Consider the following 18,078-nt stretch of genomic DNA (forward strand, 5'->3'; position numbering starts at 1 on the left):
TCATAGCAATTAATTTCACACGCGCGTGCTACTTTGTGTCAGGTGAGTCACGTCCTGCACAGCCATTACGATTCGTAGCCTCGCTGATAGAGTTTTGAATTTCGGAACGGTTCAACCTTCGAAGTTCGATTTAACCGATGGAAAGAAGACGACACGTGCCATAAATCTCTCGATCGCTTTCTTCCGCAACGTCTTTGCGTCCAAATGTGCTACGTATCGCGTAAACATGTATCCAATTAGTAAGCCGATGGAGTAATTATTTCCAGCTTCGCAGCGCGTCATCTTGGAAAAAATGGAATGTACTTCTGAGCATGTCTCTAAATCATGAGCGAACATGAATTGTTGTTCGAACAGTATAGCATTGTAAAACGCGAATCCGTTCCGTTAAAGAAAAATATTTACAGTGAAACTCAGAATGCAGTTTTATCGGAACTGCGTGACTCATTGTCAATCGAATTTGCACTCGATTCGAAACCGAATTATTGAATTCATGTCGACGTTATCTTTGCGGGTTATTGGTTTCATTGATTCTGAAACTTAAAACTTCTGTAGATCTTTGAGTCCAAGGCTCCCATATATTTTCCACATAAAATATTTGTTCTCACAGATTAAAAAATTAGATTTTCAATGAATAGATTCATTGAAGTTTCTATACATTTAATAAACCTTGTTTTATATCGATCAGAAGTTTTTATTTTATTGTCCAGAGTGAGTTGTTTATAGTTACAGTTATAATGAAAGTGATATTCTATTTCGAAGAGAAATATATTTCCTTTACCAAATTAAAATACAGATTGATTATGATATTATTTAAGGATCTGTAACAAATCAAACTAACAAAGACTCTTTATAAATCAAAAGAAATTGGAAAGAATAATTTTGTTTTTGAATTATTCATAATAATGTTTGATACGTGCTTTGTGATTACGATGAGCGTCCTTATTTTTAGAATAATTAATTATAATCTTAAAATTTTTTGATAAATTTAGTTTTAGATTAGTTTTCCATAGTCTCTATTTTGATATTTCCAATATTTCCTTTTTGTTCATTTTTTTTCACTCTTTTTGTTTTTGCATTTAATTCTGGCATTTAAATTCTCGATATAGGAGTGTTCATCATGATAGGATAATTTTTATTCACAATTTATATATGTTAGTTTGTGTTGTCTCTGAGGAAGGCTCAAAAGTGAATCGAAACATGTACAGGTAAATATGAAATCGGAATTTTTTAATAGAAAATACACGTTTATTGCATAAAAATGATAAAAAATATTTTATTCGAAGTATTGCCCATCAATAGCTATACGTTTTTTTTCCACCTGTTTGACAATTTGTGGATGCCACGCCAAAAAAATTGTTGCTCTTTTGAGCCAAACCAGTCATCTAGCCATTTTCGTACATCTTCGTAAGAAGTGAAGCGTTGCTGAGCAAGTACGTGTCCCATCGATGCAAATAAGTGGTAATCGAACGGAGCCAAGTCTGGTGAGTAAGTCACATGCGAAAGTATTTCCCAACCAAATGCCTCAATCGTTTTCTTGATCAGTTTTGCTGTGATGGTGCATTATCATGAAGCAAAATCACTTTGTGTTGCCATTCTGATCGTTTTTCACACAAAGCTTGATTCAAATTGATCATTTGTTGTCGGTAGCGTTCAGTATTAACGGTTTTGCCAGGTTTCAGTAGCTCATAATAGATCACATCTTTCTGATCCCACACAGAGCATTGTCTTCCGTCCATAGCGATTTGGCCTTGCAGTCGATGTCGATGGTTCGTCTGGAGTTACCCATGATCTTTTACGCTTAGGATTCTCAAAATATATTCACTTTTTATCGCCAGTCACAATTCGATGGAGAAATGACTTTCTTTTGTATCTGGCGAGCAGCATTTCGCAAGTGGTTTTTCGGTTTTCCTGCTGTCTTTCATTCAGTTCATGTGGAACCCATTTTCCCATCTTCTGGATCTTTCCCATAGATTTCAAACGTATGGAGACGACTTCTTGTGTCACATTCAATTGATTCGTGAGTTGTTGTTGAATTTGAGCGTCATCCTCATTCAACAATGCTTGCAATCGCTGTCTTCAAACTTTTTCGGTGGTTTTCCATGTTCTTCGTTTCTCATATCAAAATCGCCACTTTTGAATTTTTTGAACCACTCAAAGCATTATGATTGACCAAGAGCATGCTCACCTTAAGCTTCGACAAGCATTCGATGCGATTCTGCAGCAGTTTTCTTCAAATGGTAACAGAAAATCAATGCTGTCCGCAAATCGTAGTTTCCAGACACAAAATTCGACATATTCAACGCTATTACAAACTATACTGTTGTATGAAACTTGTATTGTTGTGAGTTGAAAATCTTTGTCAAATGTCAAAACAAGGAAATGGCGTCAATGACGGCAACTACATTGACAGCTATGGCCATCTATTGATAAATTCCGGTTTCATATTTACATATCTAGTAAGCGCGTTTAGTAGAATAAAGAAGTTTTACGCTTTATATTATTTGCGTGACGTCTTCTACGCCTCTAGTGCTCTTATTCTTTCCAATTTCTTTTGATTATTTAAAGATTTAATTTCTGATAAACTGAAATCCAAGTTAAAATTATGTTGCAATACGAAATTAAAATTATTGCAGTTGGACACATGGTTCGGCCGACCGAAAAAATCCGTACGCGGGAGTGGGTCGCGTGGCTATTCGGGCAGCAACACCATGCCCAGGCCACACTCCGGTGATGATATCAACGAAATCGAGCAACAGCGTTGTATCATCGAGAGAATGGACGAAGAGACGGTAAATGATAGATTCGAGGAAATGTTGGTGCGTATATGTTGCACATATTATATATTTTACATGTTCTAATAGTTTATAGATGTACTTTTTTCTAGTATGACAATAAAATATGCAGTTAATATATTTATTTTTTAATATCAAATAAACAAGGGCTATAAAGCCGAGCTAGGTATCTTTTGCTAACAATACAATCAAATAATATTATCTATATTGATATGTTATAAAACCGTACATTTCGACATTTAATAAGATATTATGTAACGATGTAATAAAAGTTGAGGTTTCTCCGTTTTTTAGGTTAATGCATTTAAGCAATTTACTCGGGGATTGGAGATCAGGTTGTGTGATTGAAAATGATCACAAGAAAAGAATGGATAATAATTTGTAAGAGAAATTTAGATTTCTAGGCTTCGCAAGGGTTACGAAGATTATATGGGACCTCACGCGGACCGACTTCAAATGAAATTGAAATTAATCCAATAAGTTAATACTGTCATTTATTAAATTTTTAAAAGAAAGAAATAATAAAAAAAAACATGAGATAACTTATACGAGGAAAGTGCGAATATAGTTCCTGTTTGCGAAGGCGATTGTCATGACGGACTCTATTCCGAGATTATTATATTTTTCTACTGACTGACTATCTTTTGCAATTCTTTTATATTCTGGCAATGAATGTCATCTTCTTAGGCCAATTAACACTTAAAAATTTGGTAGGGCCTACTCGCACTTGTTTTCTTAAGATAAGACAGCAAGGCTCCGCGTAAGCCCTACTCTCGACACTCCGAATCTAGATTATGTTATTTTTATGTTATTTTTATGTAAAGAATAAAAATTCAATTTTCTTAATTAACATCCTTATGCAAGGCGAAGTAATGATATATTCTAAATTTTAAATTGACTTTAATTTGGGGAAAAAGAGAAAAAAGAAAAGAAAGGAAAAAAATAAAGATATTCATCGCATTCGGGAAGGTCTTAATATATAATACTACTTAATATATAATATTACTTAATTATTAGGCATATGTGCTATTGTTTAATTATTATTTTAGAAAAAGGGCTTTCAAAAGAAAAGGAAAAAGTTGTAATTATTAGGCATATGTGCTATTGTTTAATTATTATTTTAGAAAAAGGGCTTTCAAAAGAAAAGGAAAAAATTGTAGAATAGATATTCTTTACCTATGTGACATATAAGTATATACAACAAATATGAGCTATCTATTAGTTTGAATAAAGAAACTAAATATGCCCTCCTATAAAAGGGAAAAGAGAAAAGGGAAATTTTACAATATATATAAAAGGTATGATAAGGTTTCGAAATAAAGATAAAATAGGGACAAAATATCAAAATTAAGAATTACGAAATACTAAACTAGAGATAAGATAAAGATAAGGTATAAATTACATATTTATAATAAGGAAAGAGAGGATTTTATCGGAATGTAACAAAGATTATTTTCAATGTTACATAAAATAAATTACAAAATTATCAAAATCACAAAACATATTGTTACTTGTTATAAAAGAAGAATGCCACAAGATATTCTTTAGCATACTTCGCGAATTCAAATATCCAATTCGATCATGTACATTACAATTACAAGCAATTGACTCACCTTTAAGCACAGATCAATTTAAGAAATATTATTATGGTTTCAAAACCATTGTAAACGTTTAAAAAAATTACAAAATATTGTAAAGTTAAACAACTGTATATAACTGTACATGTTAAGAAAACTACTTGTTAAGAAAATTACAAAGTTATTACAAAGATGACAAAACATATTGCTAAAATTTGTTTCGTCTTCTTTGATACTTTATAATTTATTTTATGTCACACTGAGGATGACTATATTAAAAGTTGAAAACGTATAGTTTTATTATTAATGACATGGATCGTATTATTTAACTGTATTATTAGAGATACTTGGCTCGAGAACACTTAGCCCTTGTTTATTTGATATTAAATTTATATATTCATTAAAATTATAGAATAGTATAAGAATTTGAATTGTTAATATTTTTCACTTTATGTGTTTCGTATCGATAGAACGCAATATTCAGTAATTATTAAGTAATGAGGTATCGTGTATGAAATGATATCTAACAAATAATAGAAATTTTATCATTATCTTTGTGTTTAGGCTAATATGAATCTAACAGAAGAAAAGAAGGAACCATTGCGCCAACAATCGGAGTCGAAGAAGAAAGAAATGCTGGTTTTGCATTATAAGGGTAGCATACAAGAAAATCGATCAAAATTCGACAAACCGGCGGATTACATACAGTACCTGGCGCAGCCTGATTTGAGCGTCAATAAGATCTACAACTGCGTTGAGTCTCTCAGGATCGCGCTTACTAACAATCCGCTCAGCTGGGTACAGGAATTTGGCACCAAGGGTCTCAAGCAGGTTCTGGCTACTCTCAATGAATGTTATCGAAAGTAAGTGAGTTCCGCGTGTTCGAATAAAGCGTTCCATAGCAATTCGAATGCAAAACTTATTCTAATATTGGTATTATTCTATTCCAGTGCCTTCATATATTATGATAGGTAATTCATGTAAAAGTACTATTCGCTTGAATGTCGTTTTTTAATGATATTTATTATGTTGATTTCTTAATTGCTTATATTGTATACGAACGAAATTTTACTAGTAATATTATAAACAGTTTAATTTTGTAAGATTTTCGTATACTGCGAAAGAGTTTAATTTGAGAATTACTTCATTTACGCTGCTCAATTAGTAACATATTCTTAATTTTCACTTTATTATCACTTCAGTTTTGCATGATGCTTCTAGCAGACTTTATTACAAGACCTGTGCTGCTTATGAATTTATTAAAATTCGAAATTCATGTTATTCTTTATTAATTAATGAAAAATTTGTTTTCTCTTAGTGACAACCGTTATGAACGAATACAATACGAATGTATTCGCTGTTTAAAGGCTATTATGAATAATACCGTTGGTATAAAGGAGATGTTGGCCCATCACGAGGCCCTTACCATTGTGGCCAGGTCATTGGAGCCGACGAAACCATCTGTAATGTCCGAAGCTGTAAAATTACTAGGCGCGGTGTGCCTTATATCCATCGATAGTCACAAAAAGGTTTTAGATGCTGTTACTATGAATGGTGAATTCAAAGGTCGTGAAAGATTTTTGCCAATCGTACAGGGATTGATGAATAAGAAAAACGAAAATTTAAGGGTATGTTTTGTTTATTTCTTTACTTTTTATTAGACTTGTGCGATTTTAATCATTGTATATGTCATAAATAATTTTTTTACGATAGTTTATGATAGAAAATCAAATGAAAAATGTAACGCTATCTTAGAAATATTAATCTTCTAGAAATATTAATTTTTTCTATATGTATAATTAAAATACAATAATTTCGTTGCATTATTAAATTAACATAATATTTGTATAAATTATTATAAATCAAGTAAATAAACTAATCAAGTTTATTTAATGACGAATTCTTGTATTATTTATTGTATTACATCTTAAAAATCTTTGACGAGTTATTATGTGATTTTTTTTATAGAAACGAAAAAATAAATAATTTGATATAAAATTTATTTTTATATTATTTTCATATTATAGGTAGTATGTCTTCAACTCATAAACTCAATAATATCATCCGCGGAGGATCTAGATTTTCGTTTACATCTTAGGAACGAGGTAATGCGAGTAGGTTTAGCCGATATTCTCGAAATATTAGAGAAAGATGAATCGGAAGACTTGGCTACGCATTTAAAGATTTTTAATGATCACAAAGAGGAGGATTATGAGGAATTTGTACAGAGATTTGACAACGTACGTTTAGAATTAGACGATGTTAACGATTGTTTTGAAGTAGTTAAAAATATGGTAATGGATACCTCCGCCGAGCCATACTTTCTATCAATACTTCAACATCTTTTATTTATTCGAGATGATGCTCTGGTTCGGTAAGTATATATACTTGTACAGTCGCATTTATTTTTATTATTAATTTAAGTAATTAATATGTATATTTGTTTATTATTCTTATTAACTAATTCTTTATTTTCTTATTTTTATTTTTTCATTTTTTAGACCGGCATATTATAAATTAATAGAGGAATGTATATCGCAAATTGTATTGCATCGTTCAGGCTGTGACCCGGATTTCAGCGCGACAAAACGCTTCCAAATTGATGTACAACCGTTGATCGATATCCTAGTCGAAAAGTCACGGGCCGAGGAAGAACGCCGATTAGTAGAAGTGATGCAAAAGTTAGAGGAAGCTATAGCTAGTAGACAAGAAGCCGAAGCGAAACTTCAGCATGCGGAAAACAAAATCAAAGAACTGGAGCAAGGAACAGAGAAACCTGGAGGTTTTGTAAGTATATATAATATAATAAATTTATAGGGTATATCTTAAACAGCGTCCAGTGAGCAAAAAAATTAAAAGTATTTTTCTGATAAAAAATTGAAGGTTCTGAGCCATTTTTTTCTACAATATTCAATGAAGTAGTTATTACCGAGTTAGTATAATCGGTGCTATCCTTTAAACGGGATAGTGAGCGCTTCACGCTGCGCCGCTACGTTACTATATCTTATTATTTTCGTTTGCTCTACAAATGTACCAAGTTTAAATTCCGCGACTCACGAAAAGGTAGATTTATTTGTCAGTGAGATATATGAAGTTAGCATCCCAATTATAGTACTCAGGAGTTCTGATTAGAGTTTTCACTTCTTGACGAAACGAAGAGAATTCCTTATAGTTTATAACAAGAGTTTCGCTTAATAACCATTTTTTAATAATTTAAAAAAAAGAGGTTGCTAATTTCTTATCGAAAATTGAGATCAGAGTGATTTAATAGCTTCATTTTATCAATAGCTAGAGTTCCTGATGCAGAACAAAAATTTCGAAAAAAAGGAAAAAAAATTAAAAATTTTTGAAATATTAATTTTTAGATACAATAGTTCTGATTAGAGTTCCTGCTTCCTTTTAACGAAGAGTTTTCTGTAGTTTTTAACGCGAGATTCGCTTAATAACCATTTTTAATAGTTTTTAAAAAACTTCTTATCGAAATTCAAGATTGAATAATTCTGAGCGGCTTAATAACTTTATTTTGTTAATATCTAGAATTTTTTATGTATATAAGAGACAAATCAAATAGATAAAAAGAAAAAAATTTTTTGAAAATTTTTGTGAACCTAACAAATGTTGCATATCTTGCAAAACGTTGGTTTGATTCTAATAGGGTCATCGAAAATTTGTTGAGAGTACTAAGTAGTTCTAATTGGAATTCTAGACAGTTCTCGACGAGTTCTATCGAAAAGTATATTTATTAGGGCTCAAAGCGATTGAATCAATGTTTTGTGAAATACGCAACATTTGTTGGGTCTTCGAAAATTTTCAAAAAAAAAATTTTTTTTTTCATTGATCGGATTTATCTCTTATGCATCAGAAATTCTAGATATTTACAAAATTATTAAGCCGCTCAGAACTATTCGATGAATTTCAATAAAAAGTTATAGCACCCTCATTTTTTAAAAATTATTTTTAAATATTATTTTTAATATTATTAAACGAATCTCGCATTAGAAACTACAGAGAATTCTTCATCTCGTTAAAAGGAAGCAGGAACTTTAATCAGAACTATTGTATCTAAAAATTAATTTTTCAAAATTTTTTTATGCATCAAGATCTCTAGATATTGATATTCACGAAATGAAGCTAATTTAATCGTTCAAAACTTCGATCTCGATTTTTGATAAGAAGTTTTAAAAAATTATTTAAAAAAGTTATTAAACAGAACTCTTATTATAAACTATAAGGAACTCTTTGTTTCGTCAAAAGGAAATGGGAACTTTAATCAGAACTTCTGAGTGCTATAGTTGGAATGCTAACTTCACATATCCGAAATATAAAAGTAAGTATACTATTAGTAGAGAGAAGCTCTGCTATTAGCAATTTGAACCCGAGTGAGTTTGCACTCTGACCTGGTTTGGATTAATGATATTTTATAATATTGAGCATATAACGTATCAATCAATAGTAAAACATGCGATCATTAATCTAACTCAGGTTGCAAATCGGCTCGAAAACGTTGTACACGGAGTGTCCCATTTTAATCGATCATCTCAAATATCTCTTGAACAGTGCATTTTAGAAAAAAATGTTTCAGACAAAAGTTTTGGGACTTTCAGAGGGAAGATGGTACCATTGATTTGACCTTGGGACTTTTACGTAAAAATGAATTTTTAGTGCAAAAATGAAAATAAGAGGAACAATCTCTAAAATGTGATCTTGATGTTAATAAATGTTATCAAGATTACTTTAAATTTTTTAATGGAAGAGCACCTATTTTTCATTACATATTCTTGTAGTTTACCTCGAGAGCTTTTCAAAACACTATAATAAAATATGTTTTCATGAAGTACTTTTTGAGTTATAAAGCTTGAAAGTTACAATATTTTCAGCATTAGCATTACTCAAAATGCTTAAACGATGATTAAAACCTTTTGAATATTGATCAATGTTATGACCTTGATAACATTTATTAAGATCAAGATCACTAAAGATTGTTCCTCTTATTTTCATTTTTGCACTAAAAATTCATTTTTACGTAAAAATATCAAGATCATGATACTGAACAACATTTAAAAGGTTTCAGCCATTGTTTGGGTAATGTTAATGCTGACAATAACTTTCAAGTCTTATTTATAACTCAAAAAATACTTTTCATGCCTTTTATCTTTTTGCGATTATTTATTGATTGTCAGGTGGAATAAGGATAGGAATGGCTTTCGTCTATTTCTACAATTGTTATAAAACGATCTCATCATTTCATTTTGTTAAAATTGTCTTTATTCTACAAATAACACGCAATAAAAATTAATGTATTATTTCTCACTTCTGACCTTACGATTTAATATGGCTGTGGTGACTCAGGAATCTTAAAATAAAAGAAAATATATAAAGTGTTAAGAAAGGGCCTCACCTTCTTGGCATTCAAAAATCAGTTCTAACTTTGTGAATTTTTTGGAGAAAAATGAATAAGTTGATTGAAAAACCACTTTAAGAATTTTATTATATATCTTTTCTAGTGTAAAAAATAATTTTTTCATCTCGTTTGAACAACAAAATGGCAGCTTTCTGATCTAATTATGGGAATTATGGGAACAGTTTTCATGAAACGGGCTCAAGTGATATACATGATTTCAAACATGATTGCAAATGGCTATGCAAACTAAAAAAAAAATGACATCATTTATGTCTCTGTGAAGTTTGCACCTCAATTTTAAAAATCGGAAATTTTAATAACAGTACTGCTTGCACCCGCAATAGTTCTACAGTTCCTGATAGATTTTATAAATAGTTCCTTTGATTTAGGCCAAAAATTTTTTAAAATAAAAATATGTGGTGTTAATTTCGCGTGGCACCGCAAGATTCGAGAAAGACAATTTTTTTGATGGAATCTTAAAGTACTCGAAGAGTACTAAAGTTCCTGATCGATTATAACAATAGTTCTGGCTATTATATATTTTTAAATAAATTTTTAAAATAAGAGCTAGCCTCAAGTTTAAAAAAAAATTAATTTTTTTGCGCTATTTTTTTTTGTATTAGAGAAATTACACAATTCTTGACAGGTGATTACCGGCCATTTTAATATGTTTAAACAATTTTTAATCCTTGCGCTGGAACCGCACGTCAAGAGAAAAGTATCTCTAAACAGCCAGTACTATGTGAGATATTTTATTCTTGTTTAAGATTTCAAAAAAATGGACTTTCTCGAATCTTGTGGTACCACGCGAAATTAGCACCGCATATTTTTATTTTTTTAATTTTTGGCCTAAATCAATGGAACTATTAAATTTATAAAACCTATCAGGAACTGTAGAACTACTTGCGGGTGCAAGCAATACTGTTATTAAAATTTCCGATTTTTAAAGTTGAGGTGCTAACTTCACAGAGATATCATTTACACTGTTATCATCTGACGTAGGAATTTTTTAAAATATTGATTTTTCTTGAAATGGCGGTGGTTTGAAAAAAAGTTGCAATTTTTTGGAAAAAAAATTGTCTTTAATTGTTGATTAAAAAGAATTACAAAATATTTTTAAAAATTCTACGTGATGAATTTTCAGATGATAGAGAATGTTGCTAAGAATATTCAGTTAGAATTTGAAGTTAATCAGATGAAAACTTTTTGAGTTATCATGTACATTGTCTCGGAAAATGCAGTTTTGAGAAAAATGTAAAATGAAGCGTGCGCTTTCTTGATGTTTACTAATGATATCACTTTCACACTGAAACCGACGCTGAAATTGTTGAAATTGGATTTAGTACAAGTTGTAACATCCATAGATAGCATCCAAAACTCATATTTTGATAAGTACATAGTTATCTGCCCAGGCGGATTACAAAAGAGGCGGAATCGCTTCGGCCTGAAATTTATTTTCTCGATTACTTTTGACTTTGAATTTTGCTTTCGAATCTTTTTTCTCAAACTAATGATTAAAGTAAAGCAATAAAAAGAATTTCGATTTTTTTTGAAACCTCAGGAGTGGGGTCCTCCCTTAAAAAATATAAATATTCTTTTCTTTATAAGAAAGTTTTATCGTCTTTTTATTGACTTTTACGAGCTGTTTTATTTTTTAATAATATAAAAGATAATTTTTCTAATGTAAAGCTCTTAAAAAATAATTACTTAAAAAATTACAATCTTTATTATTGTTTTTTAATATAAAAACATTGCAATTAATCGTCCCGACTAACCAGCAATTTTTATTCGAAACTTCTAAGAGTAGTTCTAAGATTGCACTATCGTGTAAGCTCAGTTTATCCTTAATCAATTATACTCTCCATTAGACTTGTGCGGTTTTATCCTTTTAAGTCTTCTACGCAGTCCGTGATGATCCAGCAGTCTTTTGCCAGGAGTTATCATAGAAGTTTTTGTGTAATGTTGAACAGCTTTCTTTATTTTCTCTTTGATAGTAATACTTAACTGTATTTGCACACGATATTGTGTTATTATTTAATTTTATTACTATTGGCTTTTCCTTTTTATTAATAAAATTAACGTGAATTTATTTTTATTGAGTTTTATATTTTATCTTTTAATCCATTTATAGCTTTCTCACTTTATAGCTTTTTGCAGATTTTTTGTAGCTTCTTTGATGTTGTCTGCGATGGCTGTATTGTCCGTAAAAGTAGCTATTGTTGCTTGATTTGAGATATATCATAGATAAGATATAAGATCGGTCCTAGCACATTCCCTTGAGGTACCTTTTTTCTCAAATCAGAGCAATCTTGGTCACATTTGACTCTGAAAAATCTATTTGATAGATATGATTTGATAATTTCAGAGAATGCCTTGGTAAGCAAGTATCCAGTTTATTGTTTAGCCACTTTTAGCCTTCATGCCACTTTGTCGAAAGATTGGGCTACGTCCAGGAAAGACGCTGAGCAAACCTTTTTATCCTCTAAAGCTTTTTCTATAGTGTTCATTATTCTATGCATCTGCTCAATCGTTGAATGTTTGTCTCTAAATTCAAATTGATGCATTAGGATCAGCTACTTTTCGTAAATTATATGTAGGTTTAAGTTTCTTAAGCAAGTTTCTTAGCTTTCATAAATATTTGATATTACGACAATATGACACTATATTTAAATGGCTTATATGCTCTTCGGTAACATTCAGAACTTCAGATATCTTTCATGCTCATGATACCTATACTAATCTAATGAATGCATTTATAATATATGTCAACTATTGCTTTCCGTGACAGTTGCTTTAGAAACTCTTTAGTGATGAGATGTATCCAGATGTTTTTTTAATATTGATATTTTTAATTTCTTGTTGAATCTCTTTGGCGTAATTAATTGGATGTTTATTTCTTCTCTATACATATTCGTTATCAGCACATATTTCTCTTCTGACTTATGCGGTTGAAATGTTTCCTCAAGATGATTGGTGAATACTTCAGCCTTACTTTTATTGTCTAGTCCATTGTCCATTAGGAACTTATTAATGGTGAAATGTGCAATGGCCTTTTGATTCTTTTGGCTTTTCATAAGGAGTAATTTGTATCCTTTTTAGCCGTCAAATTTCTTAAACATGCATTAATATTTTCTTCTTTTATTTGTTTTATTTATTTTCTAAGTCATTGGATCAGGTTATTCAATTTATTTTTGTCAGAGTTCTGATTTGTTGCTATTTCTTCCTGCCTCTTTTCTTTTAATTATAGTTAATGTTTAACAACTTCCTTGATATAAAGTTTATATTGTTTTTATATTGTTTTTTCCATGCTTGCTGGATATCTACTATCAACTTCGTAGGCAACTTCGTAGGCAAGCTGATCTTCGCTTTTCAGTGGCACTTTCAATTGTATCTTACTTAAAAGTTCAGCATTCCCAATTGGTTTATCTATTAGAGTGGAGTATAACTTCTTTATGATTATTTTATCACTTATTGTTAATATAATTGAGAAGTGATCAGAGTTTAGACAAAACTTTCTTTAATTTTAATTTAGTTGAAATCTTGTGAAGAAATCCAGCAGGTCTAATATTTTTTTTAGATCTGTAGGTCAATGGATGGGCTTGTCAGTTGAATAATTGTTATATTCATGTTCCTGCATAACTGACAACAATTCTCTTCCTTTGATTGTCGTTAGCCTTACTCTCCAGTATTCTTTGCATTAAGATCTTCTTCCGCTATAAATTTCTCTTCCAGGCTTCTCAAAAAGTCCAGTGTTTCTTTTTTAAATTGTGCCTACGAGATGAGTAGGCTGCGCTCACTACAAGGCTAATGTTTCTATCTTTAATGCTGATAATTGTAGCTTGCATGTCCGTTTGATATTGTGTTTCTTCATAATAGACAATACTTTCTTTAATAATTATAGCACTTCCATTCCTAATTGTGTTTTGCGGATAAACAGTGATATATTTTGTATCCCCTAATTCTAATATAAGATTGTTCAGTAAGATGATCTCATTTATAAATTCTATATCTATTTTATGGATTTCTAGGAATATCTGCAACTTATTTATTATTAATTTTTGTTCGATGCTATTGACATTCCACGTAACTATTTTTATTTCATGTTTGCTCATTATTTCTTTTTAGAAGGCGCAGTCGCTTTCTTGTTCTAATTTAGAAAATTTTGAAGAATATCTTTCAGCACTTTTTTCTGTTCTTCAAATTTTTTTATTTTGCTTTTTACCTAATATTTTAATCCGCGCCGTAACATTTTTTTTTTATTCTTTATTTCTCCTTGAGTACCACTTGAATATAGGTTTTCTCTTCGACAACTTGATTTTATTGTATTAATCTTTCAGGTTGTTCTAGAACTATTATAGATTATATTATAGATTATTTGATTGGTTTTATTGATCTGTCTCTTTGTAACTTTGTTTTTAATTTCTTGCGGTTTTTTTTGCAACTTCATATCCTCTGTAATTCGGGTGATACTTCCACAATTAACATATTTTGAATTTGTTGCTTGTTATTTTACATGTAGTGTTTACCCATACATTTTATACATCTCGATTCCCTTTTGCAATATCTTTGAGTTCATAAGTTTTGATAATTTTTACATTGGGCGATAAGTTTAGATTATTTCTTTTTATTTTTTTTTATTTAGATTTCAATATTTCTTTTATTTTGTAGATTTTCTTAAGGTCTTCATTGTTGCTGAAAATCAATATAAAGAGAGGAGGAGCTTTATCTTCCCTCCTCAGCAATCTCACTGCTTCTAGCAATTTATATCCTTTAGCTCATCTCGTTAACAATCTTTTTAGGATTGTAGGAGTAATGCAATTTTTTTTGCTACAATTCTGATGAGTCTCAATTATTTATTTTCGTAGGTGTGCCAAAAGTATATATTTTCGAGGTATTTTGTTAGTTTTCTACATTCATCGGCACTAGTTACATTCAATTTGATTTGTTTGTTACTCAGTATGCAAGCTCTGAAGTTGAACTGGTTTTCATGTAGTTCTTTATATAATTTTTTTAATCTGACTAAACACTATAGAGAGTGATCTTGTTTTTTTTGCATTCTCATCTCTGTTTTCTGTTGTAGCTCTGTCTGGGATGCTTAAGATTACATTGCTACTGGGGAGGTTTCAGGAGAGGAGACCATTTTGTTCTTTTTGTTCTTTCTCCTCTGATCACCCTTTCTGTTTCCTTAATTAATTCTTTTTCTATACAATATTCTTTCTCTTTTTCGATAGTCGTACTTGATTCATTCTTTTCAGGAGTGTTAAAGAGCAACTTTTCTCTTTTCTATTATTTGTAGTTGCAGCTCCGTTCGAGATTGATTCTAGCAGTTCTTTCTCTATGTCAAGCATCGTATAATATAACGTGTGTTTGTTATGCATTCTTATGTTCATTTGTCTTCTGATTTTTCGTTTATACTGTTAACAAACAATGGTTGCCCTCCCCCCTTCGCAGAATCTGTGGGGCCAGTCTCCGAAAAGAGTGGATTGTTCGAATTTCCACTCAGAATACCATCTGGGGCAGTTTCCACCGATTTTGTTTTCTCCATTGCCTAGTATTTGTTGTTAGTTTTAGTCCATTCCGGATATTTTATTTTCCCTCCAGATGACAATATGTCATCCAGCGAGCATTCCTCAATCTGCCACCTAGAGAGGACTAAAAATTCCCACTTTATTAGTGAATTAAAATTATGTCATAATAGAAATTTAGAATTATTATATTATGCGACATAATTTTAATTTTGGATAATATTAATTTCTTAACACTTTGATAGCCACACTTTTTAGAAAAAAATTTTGCTCTCGCCGCTGACATATAGTGACGAAAACTACTGGCTGCTGTCGACACTTTTTGTAAGCTTTATTATAACAAATTGAAAGCATTGATTCTTCAATACTGTTGTCTTATACCTCATCGCTAACATTTGATAGATTATCAGCGTACACGTCATCACTTTCACACATTTTTAAAGGTATTTTCTTTAAATTTATAAATACAACTTTGAGTGCCTCAAGCTGAACGATATTGTTAACCTTGTGATAATTACTAAAGGAGACACCTTGTTCCGCTCCGCAGATTTTACCTCAGAATGCTATTATTATCCATAAATTTCATAACAACACGACTGGCCTAATGGGGCAGAGGCGAGCTTTATTATTATCATTAACCGAGATCTTCTGGAAAAATATTATATAGAGAAAGATTGGTATCATAGTTGCACAAAGGTCTCGAAAAGAGACTTATTAGCAGAAGGGACCGTGATCATTTTGATCGGGGATTCCCAATTGTAGCTGTCTCCTCCGCTTCACGAGGACATTTATTGAGAGCCTGAGGTGGTAGTTCATTCAGCATCGTGTCGATTTTCATACTTTCATTTTTCTCCTCCTCCGCGTGAACGATAGCCCGAGGAAGGACCTTGAGTCGTTCAAGGTGTCCAAAGAGTAAAAAAAGTCCTCGTGCTCTTCCCCAGTTGGGAAGAGGGAGGGGGACGAGATCTCGCCAGATTCTTAAAGATAATCTCAATCAGAGATTTGGTTTCCTTGAATGATCTGTAATCGAAGATGATTTTATTTTGTAGGCTTTTTTTACCCTTCTTATCTTTTTTCTTCTTCGTCATCTCAGAGAAAGAGAGAATTCACAGTCGGTGACTTAATAAATGACGCGGCATTCGGATTATCTAACCTATTCGGGTTATTTAATCTAAATGATGTTATAGAGTGTGTGACACTTTTATTGACTTTAACGAAGAAGCTACTTATTTCTTCAAGAGAAACTGATGTTTTTACTTGTTCGGGAGTTGCGACGGCGTCGGGAATATTAAGACCCATCGGATTCTCTCGCATGTCAATACCACTGGGAGAGGAAATTTTCCTGAAAAACAAATGCAGAAGGAAAGAAGAGAAGATGTCACCAGAAAAGGTGCAACTAGGAAAAGGAGACTGTGGAAAGTAATTAGTCGAAATAAATTAAATCGCCTTGAAAAAGGCTCATATACAGCGCATGCGCGAGACACGTTAGCCTGCTCAAACGAGAATCGTTAAGTTCTTAACCGAGGTTTAACTTATTTTACTCTTGCGATTTCTAGCGTTAGAAAGAGATGAATAAATTGAACTCGATTAAGAGTTAACCATGAGTTGTGAAATCGGCGCCCTATTTTTGAGCACATACGAAAATGAATTTCTCGATTGTGATTGATTGATTGATATATATGGAATTGTTATTTCTGTATGTGATTTCTGTTTGTTCAAGAATAGGGCCCCTGGGCCTTAATTTTCAATCAGCTCAGTTTTTTCAGATTTTCTATTGGAAGATATGATCCAATACGATACAAGCAGCTATTCATGCAGAGGTCCATTCGATAAATTTAGGTCACTTTAGGTGTGACTAGCAGAGAAAGTACTAAATACACTATTTACTGCATAAATGAACTCTTTTAGATGTTCTTCAGACATACAATGTTTTACATTGATCATAAATATGCATATACATAAATACATATATACATACATATACACTGACACATATGTTGAAGAACTATATAATTACTTCTGTGTTTCTCTGTATAATTTTTATATTCGTATACGTATTCATATGTATTTGCAATGATATGAAATGAACGACAAACGTATACACTGTAGTTCGTACGCTCTTAAAAAAAAAATCTGCTACAAAGAAATTTTATCATGTTACTTATTTATCTTTATTTAATATAATTGTAGCTTAAGGTTCGAGCTTCCATTCGAGTTAATAAATTTCTATGATGTCCTATTTTTTGAACAACTCAAAAAGTGATCAAAAGCGCGTTTTTTAAATTATTTATAAATTAGTTATTTTTTATTCGGTTTTTCTAAAAAAGATTTGATGTGCTAAAACAGATTTTCAATTATGGATTTGTCATGAGGAAAAAACCTATTGGAATCGTGTGTCTCTCACATACCATAAATAAAATTCTCATTGTATAGTGAGAATAAAATAGGATAATTTATTTACTTTAGCATACATATAGTTCAAGAAGGAGACTTAATTTACAATTTTCCACTTATCCACATTCATCCATCTAAACCCTATTCGCCTATCTTCTATTATTCATTTATTTCCTTTAAGTTCGCTTAATTCTAATTTTTAATTTATATTACTTTATCTTATCCTACCTTCTTTTATCTGCTATTTTAAAATCGTAGCGTTATTCTCACAGCCTATGTTATCTTTCTCACTTCTACTTCTTTGTTTATTTGCATTTCCTTATTACATTGTTACATTATTATTTATGATTCTCTCTCTCTCTCTCTCTNNNTGTCTATTCTACTCTACT

The 18,078-nt window shown here is 31.2% G+C and overlaps 1 protein-coding gene across 1 annotated transcript in view; it reads left to right on the top strand.

Moving 5' to 3' along the window:
* The first annotated feature begins 2,708 nt into the window (after positions 1-2,708).
* The window catches only part of LOC105622239 (protein diaphanous), a 43,532-nt gene continuing 28,162 nt past the window's right edge, over positions 2,709-18,078 (top strand). The window contains exons 1-6 of the mRNA XM_012203665.1: positions 2,709-2,816; positions 4,934-5,232; positions 5,320-5,340; positions 5,688-5,997; positions 6,397-6,743; positions 6,871-7,156. Of these exons, the coding sequence (XP_012059055.1) occupies positions 2,709-2,816; positions 4,934-5,232; positions 5,320-5,340; positions 5,688-5,997; positions 6,397-6,743; positions 6,871-7,156 (1,371 nt within the window). The remainder of the gene's footprint in view (positions 2,817-4,933; positions 5,233-5,319; positions 5,341-5,687; positions 5,998-6,396; positions 6,744-6,870; positions 7,157-18,078) is intronic.

Source organism: Atta cephalotes (assembly GCF_000143395.1).
Source record: "Atta cephalotes unplaced genomic scaffold scaffold00002, whole genome shotgun sequence".
In the NCBI taxonomy this organism is placed as follows: Eukaryota; Metazoa; Arthropoda; class Insecta; order Hymenoptera; family Formicidae; genus Atta; species Atta cephalotes.